The sequence below is a fragment of the Oncorhynchus mykiss genome, chromosome 13 (genome assembly GCF_057628025.1).
Source record: "Oncorhynchus mykiss isolate SJ-2025 chromosome 13, ASM5762802v1, whole genome shotgun sequence".
Lineage (NCBI taxonomy): Eukaryota > Metazoa > Chordata > Actinopteri > Salmoniformes > Salmonidae > Oncorhynchus > Oncorhynchus mykiss.
The window spans coordinates 80,376,387-80,392,480 of NC_143034.1; the positions used below are offsets into that span (position 1 = coordinate 80,376,387).

The 16,094-nt window shown below is 41.8% G+C and overlaps 3 protein-coding genes across 5 annotated transcripts in view; 2 read left to right on the forward strand and 1 right to left on the reverse strand.

Moving 5' to 3' along the window:
- LOC118937840 (NLR family CARD domain-containing protein 3-like) overlaps positions 1–10,611 on the forward strand; it is a 201,525-nt gene extending 190,914 nt beyond the window's left edge. Inside the window, exons 6-10 of one of the 2 annotated variants that reach the window (XM_090197814.1) lie at positions 2,998–4,786; positions 5,048–5,221; positions 5,708–5,881; positions 10,105–10,278; positions 10,554–10,611. In XM_090197814.1, the coding sequence (XP_090053940.1) occupies positions 2,998–4,786; positions 5,048–5,221; positions 5,708–5,881; positions 10,105–10,278; positions 10,554–10,611 (2,369 nt within the window). Of the gene's footprint in view, positions 1–2,997; positions 4,791–5,047; positions 5,222–5,707; positions 5,882–10,104; positions 10,279–10,553 lie in introns of those variants that run through there. The other variant, XM_036939576.2, reaches the window with a different exon arrangement.
- Positions 1–16,094, reverse strand: part of LOC118937847 (NLR family CARD domain-containing protein 3-like) — a 527,060-nt gene that overhangs the window by 472,237 nt on the left and 38,729 nt on the right. The gene's annotated exons all lie outside the window — the stretch shown is intronic.
- Positions 1–16,094, forward strand: part of LOC118937868 (stonustoxin subunit beta-like) — a 397,513-nt gene that overhangs the window by 132,840 nt on the left and 248,579 nt on the right. The gene's annotated exons all lie outside the window — the stretch shown is intronic.

Sequence of the window (16,094 nt, forward strand, 5' to 3'; positions counted from 1 at the left end):
TTCTTCCCAAGGGGTCGGTACAGCTGTTATTCAGACAACAAAACATCTGACACAAGCACTGATATTTAACCCTTTCTCCTAGGCTGAGTCTCCTCCTCCCTTTCTCCTAGGCTGAGTCTCCTCCTCCCTTTCTCCTAGGCTGAGTCTCCTCCCTTTCTCCTAGGCTGAGTCTCCTCCTCCGCAGCCGAACAGCCAATGTATCTATGTTGCTCTATAAACCTTAGTGATATCTGTTCTTCCTCACTTCATCTGACCCCCCTCCATCACTAATCCATGGCTCTCTCCCCTTTTCAATGCCTGCCACATGTAATCACTTCCCTGCACCAACACATTCCAAGCTTAGTGCATACACTATATACCTTCCTCCTATAACCATTACCTTCTGGTGTAGACCCTCCACTATATACCTTCCTCCTATAACCATTACCTTCTGGTGTAGACCCTCCACTATATACCTTCCTCCTATAACCATTACCTTCTGGTGTAGACCCTCCACTATGTACCTTCCTCCTATAACCATTACCTTCTGGTGTAGACCCTCCACTATATACCTTCCTCCTATAACCATTACCTTCTGGTCTAGACCCTCCACTATATACCTTCCTCCTATAACCATTACCTTCTGGTCTAGACCCTCTACTATATACCTTCCTCCTATAACCATTACCTTCTGGTGTAGACCCTCCACTATATACCTTCCTCCTATAACCATTACCTTCTGGTCTAGACCCTCCACTATATACCTTCCTCCTATAACCATTACATTCTAGTGTAGACCCTCCACTATATACCTTCCTCCTACAGATACCCATTACCTTCTGGTGTAGACCCTCCACTATATACCTTCCTCCTACAGATACCCATTACCTTCTGGTGTAGACCCTCCACTATATACCTCCCCCCTATAATCATTACCTTCTGGTGTAGACCCTCCACTATATACCTCCCCCCTATAACCATTACCTTCTGGTGTAGACCCTCCACTATATACTGTACCTTCCTCCTACAGATACCCATTACCTTCTGGTGTAGACCCTCCACTATATACCTTCCTCCTACAGATACCCATTACCTTCTGGTGTAGACCCTCCACTATATACCTCCCCCTATAACCATTACCTTCTGGTGTAGACCCTCTACTATATACCTTCCTCCTATAACCATTAACTTCTGGTGTAGACCCTCCACTATATACCTTCCTCCTATAACCATTACCTTCTGGTGTAGACCCTCCACTATATACCTTCCTCCTATAACCATTACCTTCTGGTCTAGACCCTCCACTATAGACCTTCCTCCTATAACCATTACCTTCTGGTGTAGACCCTCCACTATATACCTTCCTCCTATAACCATTACCTTCTGGTCTAGACCCTCCACTATAGACCTTCCTCCTATAACCATTACCTTCTGGTGTAGACCCTCCACTATATACCTTCCTCCTACAGATACCCATTACCTTCTGGTCTAGACCCTCCACTATAGACCTTCCTCCTATAACCATTACCTTCTGGTGTAGACCCTCCACTATATACCTTCCTCCTATACCCATTACCTTCTGGTGTAGACCCTCCACTATATACCTTCCTCCTATAACCATTACCTTCTGGTGTAGACCCTCCACTATATACCTTCCTCCTACTGATACCCATTACCTTCTGGTGTAGACCCTCCACTATATACCTTCCTCCTATAAACATTACCTTCTGGTGTAGACCCTCCACTATATACCTTCCTCCTACAGATACCCATTACCTTCTGGTGTAGACCCTCCACTATATACCTTCCTCCTATAACCATTACCTTCTGGTGTAGACCCTCCACTATATACCTTCCTCCTACTGATACCCATTACCTTCTGGTGTAGACCCTCCACTATATACCTTCCTCCTATAAACATTACCTTCTGGTGTAGACCCTCCACTATATACCTTCCTCCTACAGATACCCATTACCTTCTGGTGTAGACCCTCCACTATATACCTTCCTACAGATACCCATTACCTTCTGGTGTAGACCCTCTACTATATACCTTCCTCCTATAACCATTACCTTCTGGTGTAGACCCTCCACTATATACCTTCCTCCTACAGATACCCATTACCTTCTGGTGTAGACCCTCCACTATATACCTTCCTCCTATAAACATTACCTTCTGGTGTAGACCCTCTACTATATACCTTCCTCCTATAAACATTACCTTCTGGTGTAGACCCTCTACTATATACCTTCCTCCTATAAACATTACCTTCTGGTGTAGACCCTCTACTATATACCTTCCTCCTATAAACATTACCTTCTGGTGTAGACCCTCTACTATATACCTTCCTCCTATAACCATTACCTTCTGGTGTAGACCCTCCACTATATACCTTCCTCCTATACCCATTACCTTCTGGTGTAGACCCTCCACTATATACCTTCCTCCTATAACCATTACCTTCTGGTGTAGACCCCCTAAAGTCCCTCAGTGACATGAATAAGTATATTTCATAGTCTCAAAACAACACCTAGTGACCTCATCAAGTAGCGGCAGGGATGTGTTGTGTTGATTCATTGAGAGCGTGAGAATTAATAATATAATCAGTCACACCAGTCTGACACACTGGAGAAATGTAAGATCTGTCTATCTCATGTTGAATGCTGTTTTATAACATTTAAAAGCTGTAGCTAAAGTACAACTAAAGTAGCTGTGTAACTTAATGATATTGTAGCAGCCTTAACACAACACCTAGTGACCTCATCAAGTAGCAGCAGGGATGTGTTGTGGTGATTCATTTAGAGAGAGAGAGAGAACATTAATAATACCATCAATAATACCAATAATAATATAATCAGTCACACCAGTCTGTAATGCATTATGAAAACATTTAAACATGTATACAGTCAGTTAAGAGAGTACATTATTATAATGTAAAACTTTATAACAGTCCTACAATAGTGTAGGCATTAAAACAGACGTAATATTAATATCCTCTGTGTTATTTATTCATTCAGATGAGCTCGCTGTGATTTGCCAACGTGAACTCAAATCTAATCTAAAGAAGAAGTTTCAATGTGTATTTGAGGGGATCGCTAAACAAGGAAACCCAACACTTCTCAATAAGATCTACACAGAGCTCTACATCACAGAGGGTGGAACAGGAGAGGTCAATAATGAACATGAGCTGAGACAGATTGAGACAACAACCAGGAAACAAGCAAGACCAGAGACTGCAATCAAATGTAACGACATCTTCAAACCCTTAACTGGACAAGACAAACGTATCAGAACTGTGCTGACAAAGGGAGTCGCTGGCATTGGAAAAACAGTCTCTGTGCAGAAGTTCATTCTGGACTGGGCTGAAGGAAAAGCAAATCAGGATGTCCAATTTGTATTTTCATTCCCTTTTCGGGAGCTGAATTTGATGAAAAAGGACAAACACACTTTCATTGAACTTCTTAATCACTTCTCAATGGAAACCAAACAATCAATAATCTCCAACTACAACAAGTACAAAGTTCTGTTCATCTTTGATGGTCTGGATGAGTGCCGACTGCCCCTAGACTTCCAGAAGAACAAGATCTGTTGGGACGTCACAGAGTCAACCTCAGTGGATGTTCTGCTGACAAATCTCATCAAGGGAAATCTCCTTCCCTCTGCTCTCCTCTGGATAACTACCCGACCTGCAGCAGCCAATAAGATCCCTTCAGGGTGTGTTGACCAGGTGACAGAGGTACGAGGGTTCAATGACCCACAGAAGGAGGAGTACTTCAGGAAGAGATTCAGTGATGAGGACCTGGCCAGCAGAATCATCTCACACATAAAGACATCAAGGAGCCTCCACATCATGTGCCACATTCCAGTCTTCTGTTGGATTTCTGCAACAGTCCTTGAACACATGCTGAAACATAAGAGAGAAGAGATGCCCAAGACTCTGACTGAGATGTACACACACCTTGTGGTGTTTCATACCAAACAGAAGAATGAAAAGTATCTTGGGAAAGAAGAGACAGGTCCACACTGGAATAAAGAGAGCATTCTGTCACTGGGAAAACTGGCTTTTCAACAGCTTGTGAATGGCAATCTGATTTTCTATGAAGAAGACCTGAAAGAGGCTGGCATTGATGTCAATGAAGCCTCAGTGTACTCAGGATTGTGCACACAGCTCTTTAAAGAGGAATGTGGGCTGTACCAGGACAAGGTGTACTGCTTTGTTCATCTGAGCATTCAGGAGTTTCTGGCTGCTGTATATGTGTTCCTCTCATTCATCAACAACAATGAGAATCTAATGGACAAACTGCAATCAACGTCCAGGAACCTTTTTGCGAGGATCAAACAAAGGCGTAAAGTTACTGTCTACAAGAGTGCTGTGGATAAAGCCTTACAAAGTGAGACAGGAAACCTGGACCTTTTCCTCCGCTTCCTTCTGGGCCTCTCACTGGAGTCCAATCAGAAGCACTTACGAGGTCTACTGACAAAGACAAGCTGCTCACAGAGCCATGAAGAAACAGTGAAGTACATCAAGGAGAAGATCAGGGAGGATCTCTCTCCAGAGAGGAGCATCAATCTGTTCCACTGTCTGAATGAACTGAATGACCATTCTCTAGTGGAGGAGATCCAAAGATACCTGAGATCAGGAAGTCTCTCAGAAGCCAAGCTGTCACCTGCACAGTGGTCAGCTCTGATCTTTGTGTTGCTGACTTCAGAAAAGGAGCTGGATGTGTTTGACCTGAAGAAATACTCCAGATCAGAGGAAGGTCTTCTTAGGCTGCTGCCAGTGGTCAAAGCCTCCAGAGCTTCTCTGTGAGTACATCAAATGACATTTAAGAACTAATCATCAGGAAGAAATATTGAATTTAGGGAATATAAGATTATATTGAATAACATATTGAATCAATGCTGTGTGGTGTTCACAATAGTATAACAATATGACCATTCAAATTTAGGAGATGGAATTAGAATCTAAATGTTGTTTGGGAGAATAAACCAAATGCATCTGCCATTGTCCTTTGCTACTCGTTAAATTAACAGTCTGTTTGTGAAGTCATGATGATCTCTTTGCAGGCTGTCAGGCTGTGGAGTCACAGAGGAAGGCTGTGCTTCTCTGGTCTCAGCTCTGGAGTCAAACCCCTCACACCTGAGAGAGCTGGATCTGAGTAACAATGACCTGAAGGATTCAGGAGTGAAGCTGCTCTCTGTTGGACTGGGGAATCCCCACTGTAAACTGGAGACTCTGAGGTCAGTATTCCTGTAGTTGGTCAACAAGTGATAACTGTTCACCAGATCCACATGTGTTTACCAGACAAACATAGTCCACACCATATGTGTTTGGACAGTGAAGATTACAGTTTTATATTTGGTGCTTTGCTCCAGTATTTTGGATTTGAGATATAATGTTTCATATTAGGAGACAGTGGTCAAAGCCTCCAGAGCTGCTCTGTGAGTAAATACAATGACATTCAAGTACTAATCAGCTAGAATAAATATTCAGTTTAGAGAAAAATATGTATTATAATATGTGTATAATATTATATTTATAAAACATATTGAATAAATGCATTGATTTTCACATTAGTATAACAATATGACCATACAATTCTAGGAGATGGAAAATTCATCTATATGTTGTTTTGGATAATTAACCAAATGCATCTGCCATTGTCCTTCTACACTACTCATTAAATTAACAGTGTGTTTGTGAAGTCATGATGATCTCTTTGTCAGGCTGTCAGGCTGTGGAGTCACAGAGGAAGGCTGTGCTTCTCTGGTCTCAGCTCTGAGGTCAAACCCCTCACACCTGAGAGAGCTGGATCTGAGTAACAATGACCTGAAGGATTCAGGAGTGAAGCTGCTCTCTGCTGGACTGGGGAATCCCCACTGTAAACTGGAGACTCTGAGGTCCGTATTATCAGATATGAAAGCACTTTATGTATGTAGTTCTCCCATTTGAAAAAGTCGTAATTAATATAATTTGCAGTTTGTCTCGGTTGTGTTTTATGTTTTTCCTAATAGAAACTGAATGGTGAATAATGTCCTGTCATTTTGGAGTCACTTCACTTGTATTGTCAGTAAGAATATAAGATGTTTCTGAACACTTCTACATTCATGTGGATGCTACTATGATGATGAATAATCAGGAATGAATCGAGAATAATGATGAATGAGAAAGTTACAGAGGCACAAAGATCAGACCCCCTCTGTTATTGGTAATGGTGAGAGGTTAGTATGTTTTGTTGTATCCTCTGTTATTGGTAATGGTGAGAGGTTAGTATGTTTTGTTGTATCCTCTGTTATTGGTAATGGTGAGAGGTTAGCATGTTTTGTTGTATCCTCTGTTATTGGTAATGGTGAGAGGTTAGTATGTTTTGTTGTAGTCTCTGTTATTGGTAATGGTGAGAGGTTAGTATGTTTTGTTGTATCCTCTGTTATTGGTAATGGTGAGGGGTTAGTATGTTTTGTTGTATCCTCTGTTATTGGTAATGGTGAGAGGTTAGCATGTTTTGTTGTAGTCTCTGTTATTGGTAATGGTGAGGGGTTAGTATGTTTTGTTGTATCCTCTGTTATTGGTAATGGTGAGAGGTTAGCATGTTTTGTTGTATCCTCTGTTATTGGTAAGGGTGAGAGGTTAGTATGTTTTGTTGTATCCTCTGTTATTGGTAATGATGAGAGGTTAGCATGTTTTGTTATAGTCTCTGTTATTGGTAATGGTGAGAGGTTAGCATGTTTTGTTGTAGCCTCTGTTATTTGTAATGATGAGAGGTTTGTAATGTTTTGTTGTAGTCTCTGTTATTGGTAATGGTGAGAGGTTAGCATGTTTTGTTGTATCCTCTGTTATTGGTAATGGTGAGAGGTTAGCATGTTTTGTTGTATCCTCTGTTATTGGTAATGGTGAGAGGTTAGCATGTTTTGTTGTGGCCTCTGTTATTTGTAATGGTGAGATGTTACCGTGTTTTGTTTTAGCCTCTGTAACTTTCTCACTCATTATTCATTCATGATCTTTCTCAATCATGGCAGTCACAGGCTTGATGTCTCATTGTTCAAATAATCTGGGACCAAAACAAACTGCAAATGCAACCAACGAGTTTACGACCAAATACTCAACTTTTGACTACTTTAATACACTATAAGGTAATTGGTCAGATTACTGATGACTTCTTGGGGAGACTGGAAACATAAAGGGCTTTCATTTATTTTATTATTTATTATTATATTTACTTTATTTTTCTAAATGGTGAAACAGACTGATACTGCTTTTTAAACTGGTCTTGTCAGTCGACTATAATATTTGTACTTTTCATGTTTCTCTCTACTAGTAATATTATGATAATTTATAATGATAACTGGTCTGTACATTTTTCTCTCAACAAGCAATACTTTGATAATTTGTCATTTATAATAATGATACATTCATTTATGAATAGATATGGCAGGTTTCAGGACACTGATGTATCTGAAAATGTTGAAAAATATACTGCCACTATTTTAACCACCAAAGAATAGCAGTGTGATTTTAATATGATTTGACTCTTTGCAGGCTGTCAGGCTGTGGAGTCACAGAGGAAGGCTGTGTTTCTCTGGTCTCAGCTCTGAGGTCAAACCCCTCACACCTGAGAGAGCTGGACCTGAGTAACAATGACCTGAAGGATTCAGGAGTGAAGCTGCTCTCTGCTATAATGGAGAATCCCCACTGTAAACTGGAGACTCTGAGGTCAGTATTATCAGATATGAAAGCACTTTATGTATGTAGTTCTCCCATTTGAAAAAGTCGTAATTCATATAATTTGCAGTTTGTCTCGGTTGTGTTTTAGATGTTTTCCTAATAGAATCTGAATGGTGAATAATGTCCTGTCATTTTGGAGTCACTTCACTTGTATTGTCAGTAAGAATAGAAGATGTTTCTGAACACTTCTACATTCATGTGGATGCTACTATGATGATGAATAATCAGGAATGAATCGAGAATAATGATGAATGAGAAAGTTACAGAGGCACAAAGATCAGACCCCCTCTGTTATTGGTAATGGTGAGAGGTTAGCATGTTTTGTTGTAGCCTCTGTTATTGGTAATGGTGAGAGGTTAGCATGCTTTGTTGTAGCCTCTGTTATTGGTAATGGTGAGAGGTTAGTATGTTTTGTTGTATCCTCTGTTATTGGTAATGGTGAGAGGTTAGCATGTTTTGTTGTGGCCTCTGTTATTGGTAATGGTGAGAGGTTAGCATGTTTTGTTGTAGACTCTGTTACTGGTAATGGTGAGAGGTTAGCATGTTTTGTTGTAGCCTCTGTTATTGGTAATGGTGAGAGGTTAGTATGTTTTGTTGTAGCCTCTGTTATTGGTAATGGTGAGAGGTTAGCATGTTTTGTTGTAGACTCTGTTACTGGTAATGGTGAGAGGTTAGCATGTTTTGTTGTAGCCTCTGTTATTGGTAATGGTGAGAGGTTAGCATGTTTTGTTGTAGCCTCTGTTATTGGTAATGGTGAGAGGTTAGTATGTTTTGTTGTAGCCTCTGTTATTGGTGATGGTGAGAGGTTAGCATGTTTTGTTGTAGCCTCTGTTATTGGTAATGGTGAGAGGTTAGCATGTTTTGTTGTAGTCTCTGTTATTGGTAATGGTGAGAGGTTAGCATGTTTTGTTGTAGCCTCTGTTATTGGTAATGGTGAGAGGTTAACATGTTTTGTTGTAGTCTCTGTTATTGGTAATGGTGAGAGGTTAGCATGTTTTGTTGTAGCCTCTGTTATTGGTAATGGTGAGAGGTTAGCATGTTTTGTTGTAGCCTCTGTTATTGGTAATGGTGAGAGGTTAGCATGTTTTGTTGTAGTCTCTGTTATTGGTAATGGTGAGAGGTTAGCATGTTTTGTTGTAGCCTCTGTTATTGGTAATGGTGAGAGGTTAGCATGTTTTGTTGTAGCCTATGTTATTGGTAATGATGAGAGGTTAGTATGTTTTGTTGTAGCCTCTGTTATTGGTAATGGTGAGAGGTTAGTATGTTTTGTTGTAGCCTCTGTTATTGGAAATGGTGAGAGGTTAGCATGTTTTGTTGTAGCCTCTGTTATTGGTAATGGTGAGAGGTTAGCATGTTTTGTTGTAGTCTCTGTTATTGGTAATGGTGAGAGGTTAGCATGTTTTGTTGTAGACCTCAATCCAAAATGTTGGAGAATAGAGCCACATTTGAAATGTTAGCTTCACTGTCTAAATAGATATGGTGTGGACTGTATACTCAATACAATCTAAATCTGATACCTCACTGTCTAAATAGATATGGTGTGGACTGTATACTCAATACAATCTAAATCTGATTCCTCACTGTCTAAATAGATATGGTGTGGACTGTATACTCAATACAATCTAAATCTGATACCTCACTGTCTAAATAGATATGGTGTGGACTGTATACTCAATACAATCTAAATCTGATACCTCACTGTCTAAATAGATATGGTGTGGACTGTTTACTCAATACAATCTAAATCTGATACCTCACTGTCTAAATAGATATGGTGTGGACTGTATACTCAATACAATCTAAATCTGATACCTCACTGTCTAAATAGATATGGTGTGGACTGTATACTCAATACAATCTAAATCTGATACCTCACTGTCTAAATAGATATGGTGTGGACTGTATACTCAATACAATCTAAATCTGATTCCTCACTGTCTAAATAGATATGGTGTGGACTGTATACTCAATACAATCTAAATCTGATACCTCACTGTCTAAATAGATATGGTGTGGACTGTATACTCAATACAATCTAAATCTGATACCTCACTGTCTAAATAGATATGGTGTGGACTGTATACTCAATACAATCTAAATCTGATACCTCACTGTCTAAATAGATATGGTGTGGACTGTATACTCAATACAATCTAAATCTGATTCCTCATTGTCTAAATAGATATGGTGTGGACTGTATACTCAATACAATCTAAATCTGATACCTCACTGTCTGTCTTCTGACTGATACTGCTTTTAAACTGGTCTGGTCAGTCTACTATAATATTTGTTCTCTCTATAAGCAACACTTTGATGATTAGTTGATAAAACATATATACTGTCACTATTTTCACCACCAAAGAATATCTGTGTGATTTTAATATGATTTGACTCTTTGCAGGCTGTCAGGCTGTCTAGTCACAGAGGAAGGCTGTGCTTCTCTGGCCTCAGCTCTGAGGTCAAACCCCTCACACCTGAGAGAGCTGGACCTGAGTAACAATCACCCAGGAGACTCAGGAGTCAGACTGCTCTCTGCTAGACTGGAGGATCCACACTGCAGACTGGAGAAACTCAAGTATGTAGAGGGTTTATGTCAATGTTCATATCAGACATGTTTGACTTATCAGGCTAGTTAAGACAAACATTCTGACCACCACTTGGACAAAGTTATATGCTGACTGTGTGTGTGTGTGTGAGTTCAGTTTGTCTCTGTGTCCAGTGTGTGTGTGTCCAGTGTGTGTCTGTGTGAGTCCAGTGTGTGTGTGTGTGTGTGTGTGTGTGTGTGTGTGTGTGTGAGTGAGTTCAGGTGTATCCCTCAATGACTGTCTGTTCTTCTGCTTACCGCTACAGTGTGGAACATGGTGGAGAGAACAGAATGAAACCTGGGCCTAGAAAATGTGAGTGTTGACTGCTGTGAAGAATATGACTAAGAATAAGTCTTAATTCAAGTTAATTCAAGTCAAAGACCACCATCATGACTTACTTGGTCATATTAAATATCAGCTGTAGTTCTACCAAAGCAGAAATCAGGGACACCAATGTTTACAACGAGTTGATTTGACTGTGTGTGTGTGTGTGTGTGTGTGTGTGTGTGTGTGTAATTAATGGGAATAAGTGTGTTTTATATTACCATACAGTACAACACATGATCATTCAACAAGTCTCAAGTTACCTTAACTTCTCCTTTTGATACCTAGAAACATCTACATTAAATGAATTAGTGAAAAGTGAGTTAACATTCTAATGTGAATGATGATGATTTCTAATATTGTGTCTGGTTTCATCCATCAGATGTCTGTGATCTCACACTGGACCCAAACACAGTAAACAGACTCCTCTCTCTGTCTGAGGAGAACAGAAAGGTGACATGTAGGAGAGAGGAGCAGCCGTATCCTGATCACCCAGAGAGATTTGAGGACTGGGAACAGGTGCTGTGTAGAGAGGGTCTGACTGGGCGCTGTTACTGGGAGGTAGAGTGGAGTGGGAGAGGGGGTGCTGTTATAGGAGTGACATATAAAGGAATCAGCAGGAGAGGAAGGGGTGATGACAGTAGGCTTGGATGGAATGACAAGTCCTGGAGTCTGACCTGCTCTGACAACAGTTACACTGCCTGGCACAATAATAATCGGACTCTCATAGACGTCCCCTCCTCCAGCTCCCACAGAGTAGGAGTGTATCTGGACTGGCCAGCCGGCACTCTGTCCTTCTATAGAGCCTCCTCTGACACACTGACCCACCTGATCACATTCACCTCCACATTCACTGAGCCCCTCTATTCAGGGTTTGGGGTTTGGTGGGAAGGCGACTCAGTGTCCCTGTAAATAATAACCTGACACACACACTCACAGACACACACACACACATACTGAACACAAACACTCACACACAGGACATACACACACACAGGACATACACACACACTGGACACACACCGGACACACACACTGGACGCACACACACTCACACTGGACACACACACACACTCACACTGGACACACACACTGGACACACACACACACACACACACACACACTGGACTCACAGACACACACTGGACACACACACACACACTGGACACACACACACACACACACAAACACACACTGGACACACACACACACACACACACACACACACTGGACTCACAGACACACACTGGACACACACAAACACACACTGGACACACACACACACTCACACTGGACACACACACTGGTTACACACACACACACACACACACACACACACACACACTGGACTTACAGACACACACTGGACACACACACACACACACACAAACACACACTGGACTCACACATACACCTGCTGGACACACACTGGTTACACACACACACACACACACAAACACACACTGGACACACACACACACACACACACACACACACTGGACTCACAGACACACACTGGACACACACACACACACACACAAACACACACTGGACACACACACACACTCACACTGGACACACACACTGGTTACACACACACACACACACACACACACACTGGACTTACAGACACACACTGGACACACACACAAACACACACTGGACTCACACAGACACACACTGGACACACAGACACACACACACTGGACAAATACACACACACACACACTGGACACACACACACACACACACAGGACAAACATATACACACAGGACACACACACACACTGGACACACACACACAAACACACACTGGACACACACACTGGTTACACACACACACACTGGACACACACACATACACACACACACACACACACACTGGACTCACAGAAACACACTGGTCACACACACTCACACACACACACTGGACACACACACACACACTGGTCACACACACTCACACACACACACTGGACTCACAGAAACACACTGGACACACACACACACACACACACTGGACAAATACACACACACACAAACACAGTGCACACACACACACACACACTGGACTCACAGACTCACACTGGACACACACACACACACACTGGACTCACAGACACAGACACAGACTCACAGACACACGCTGGACACACACACACACACTAGATACACACACGCACAGGACACACACGCACAGGACACACACGCACAGGACACACACACACTGGACACACACACTCTGGACACACACACTCTGGACACACACACACACTAGATACACACACACACTAGATACACACACACTCTGGACACACACACTCTGGACACACACTCTGGACACACACACACTGGACACACACACTCTGGACACACACACACACACACATGCGCGTCTTTCTATAGTAGTGAGGACCTCTTACAACAACACTGTTAAAATACCAATGTGATCATGTGTTGTCTTTTATGTTGAAAAACTAATTATACAATTATATATAATTATATATGGACATACGCTCCATAGTTGTACAAGTATACAAGGATATATTGTACTTTTCATAATAAAACAGACTTGAAACAAGAAAAGGCTGTTAATTGTGAAAACAGTTTGTTTATTGATTTAACGTTTCCTCTCTATCACTACTAGCCACTACTACTGCCACTATATATATATATACCACCTGATAGAACCCAGGTCTCATCTCTCTATCACTACTAGCCACTACTACTGCCACTATATATATATATATATATATGGGCCACCTGATAGAACCCAGGTCTCATCTCTCTATCACTACTAGCCACTACTACTGCCACTATATATATATATACCACCTGATAGAACCCAGGTCTCATCTCTCTATCAGTACTAGACACTACTACTGCCACTATATATATACAGTGCCTTGCGAAAGTATTCGGCCCCCTTGAACTTTGCGACCTTTTGCCACATTTCAGGCTTCAAACATAAAGATATAAAACTGGATTTTTTTGTGAAAAATCAACAACAAGTGGGACACAATCATGAAGTGGAACGACATTTATTGGATATTTCAAACTTTTTTAACAAATCAAAAACTGAAAAATTGGGCGTGCAAAATTATTCTTTCGCAAGGCACTGTATGTGGAATAGAATTAAACAAATTGTACAATTAGTACAACAGAGTGTTGTGATGCAGGGTTACTATAGTAACATAGTGTTGTGATGCAGGGTCACTATAGCAACAGAGTGTTGTGATGCAGGGTCACTATATCAACAGAGTGTTGTAATGCAGGGTTACTATAGCAACAGAGTGTTGTAATGCAGGGTTACTATAGCAACAGAGTGTTGTAATGCAGGGTTACTATAGCAACAGAGTGTTGTGATGCAGGGTCACTATATCAACAGAGTGTTGTAATGCAGGGTTACTATAGCAACAGAGTGTTGTAATGCAGGGTTACTATAGCAACAGAGTGTTGTGATGCAGGGTTACTATAGCAACATAGTGTTGTAATGCAGGGTTACTATAGCAACATAGTGTTGTGATGCAGGGTCACTATAGCAACATAGTGTTGTAATGCAGGGTCACTATAGCAACATAGTGTTGTAATGCAGGGTCACTATAGCAACAGAGTTCTCTCTGCTCTCTCTCTTCTCTGCTCTCTTTCTGCTTGCTCTTTCTGTTCTCTGCTCTCTGTTCTCATCCATCAGATGTCTGTGTCTCACACTGGACCCAAACACAGTAAACAGACTCCTCTCTCTGTCTGAGGAGAACAGAAAGGTGACATGTAGGACAGAGGAGCAGCCGTATCCTGATCACCCAGAGAGATTTGAGGACTGTTCTGCTCTGACAACAGTTACTCTGCATGTCACAATAATAAACCCACTACTATAGACGTTCCCTCCTCCAGCTCCCACAGAGTAGGAGTGTATCTGGACTGGCCAGCTGGAACTCTGTCCTTCTATAGAGCCTCCTCTGACACACTGACCCACCTGATCACATTCACCTCCACATTCACTGAGCCCCTCTATCCAGGGTTTGGGATGATGGTGAATCAGTGTCCCTCTGTCAGTGACACACACACTGGACACAACAAGTAAAGCTCTAAAGTAACTTTTTATTGACAGATGCCTCATTTAAATGTTCTGGGTTTTGATGAAAGGAAATCCCATATAGCCTACTGGCCAAGACTTTGTTATGGCATCTTCTGATTGGGTGTCTCAGGTCAGGACTTTGTTACGACATCTTCTGATTGGGTGTCTCAGGTCAGGACTTTGTTATGACATCTTCTGATTGGGTGTCTCAGGTCAGGACTTTGTTATGGCATCTTCTGATTGGGTGTCTCAGGTCAGGACTTTGTTACGACATCTTCTGATTGGGTGTCTCAGGTCAGGACTTTGTTATGGCATCTTCTGATTGGGTGTCTCAGGTCAGGACTTTGTTATGACATCTTCTGATTGGGTGTCTCAGGTCAGGACTTTGTTACGACATCTTCTGATTGGGTGTCTCAGGTCAGGACTTTGTTATGGCATCTTCTGATTGGGTGTCTCAGGTCAGGACTTTGTTATGACATCTTCTGATTGGGTGTCTCAGGTCAGGACTTTGTTATGGCATCTTCTGATTGGGTGTCTCAGGTCAGGACTTTGTTTATGACATCTTCTGATTGGGTGTCTCAGGTCAGGACTTTGTTATGACATCTTCTGATTGGGTGTCTCAGGTCAGGACTTTGTTATGGCATCTTCTGATTGGGTGTCTCAGGTCAGGACTTTGTTATGACATCTTCTGATTGGGTGTCTCAGGTCAGGACTTTGTTATGACATCTTCTGATTGGGTGTCTCAGGTCAGGTCTGAGCCATGATCAGAATGTCTCTCTGTCTATTTCCAGCCCTGCCATTTCTACCTGTCCTGATCTAGTGTTTGACCCCTGACCTCCTCACACCGTCTCACTGTCCATGTCTGCTTTTAGCTCCAACCTCTACTTCACTGTGTTATAATGGACCTTATGCTTGTTATGTCACCTCTGTAACCAGGTATCAAACATACTGACCTTTCTGACCCTGTCCCATGGTCCTACTTCACTGTGTTATAATGGACCTTATGCTTGTTATGTCACCTCTGTAACCAGGTATCAAACATACTGACCTTTCTGACCCTGTCCCATGGTCCTACTTCACTGTGTTATAATGGACCTTATGCTTGTTATGTCACCTCTGTAACCAGGTATCAAACATACTGACCTTTCTGACCCTGTCCCATGGTCCTACTTCACTGTGTTATAATGGACCTTATGCTTGTTATGTCACCTCTGTAACCAGGCATCAAACATACTGACCTTTCTGACCCTGTCCCATGGCCCTACTTCACTGTGTTATAATGGACCTTATGCTTGTTATGTCACCTCTGTAACCAGGTATCAAACATACTGACCTTTCTGACCCTGTCCCATGGCCCTACTTCACTGTGTTATAATGGACCTTATGCTTGTTATGTCACCTCTGTAA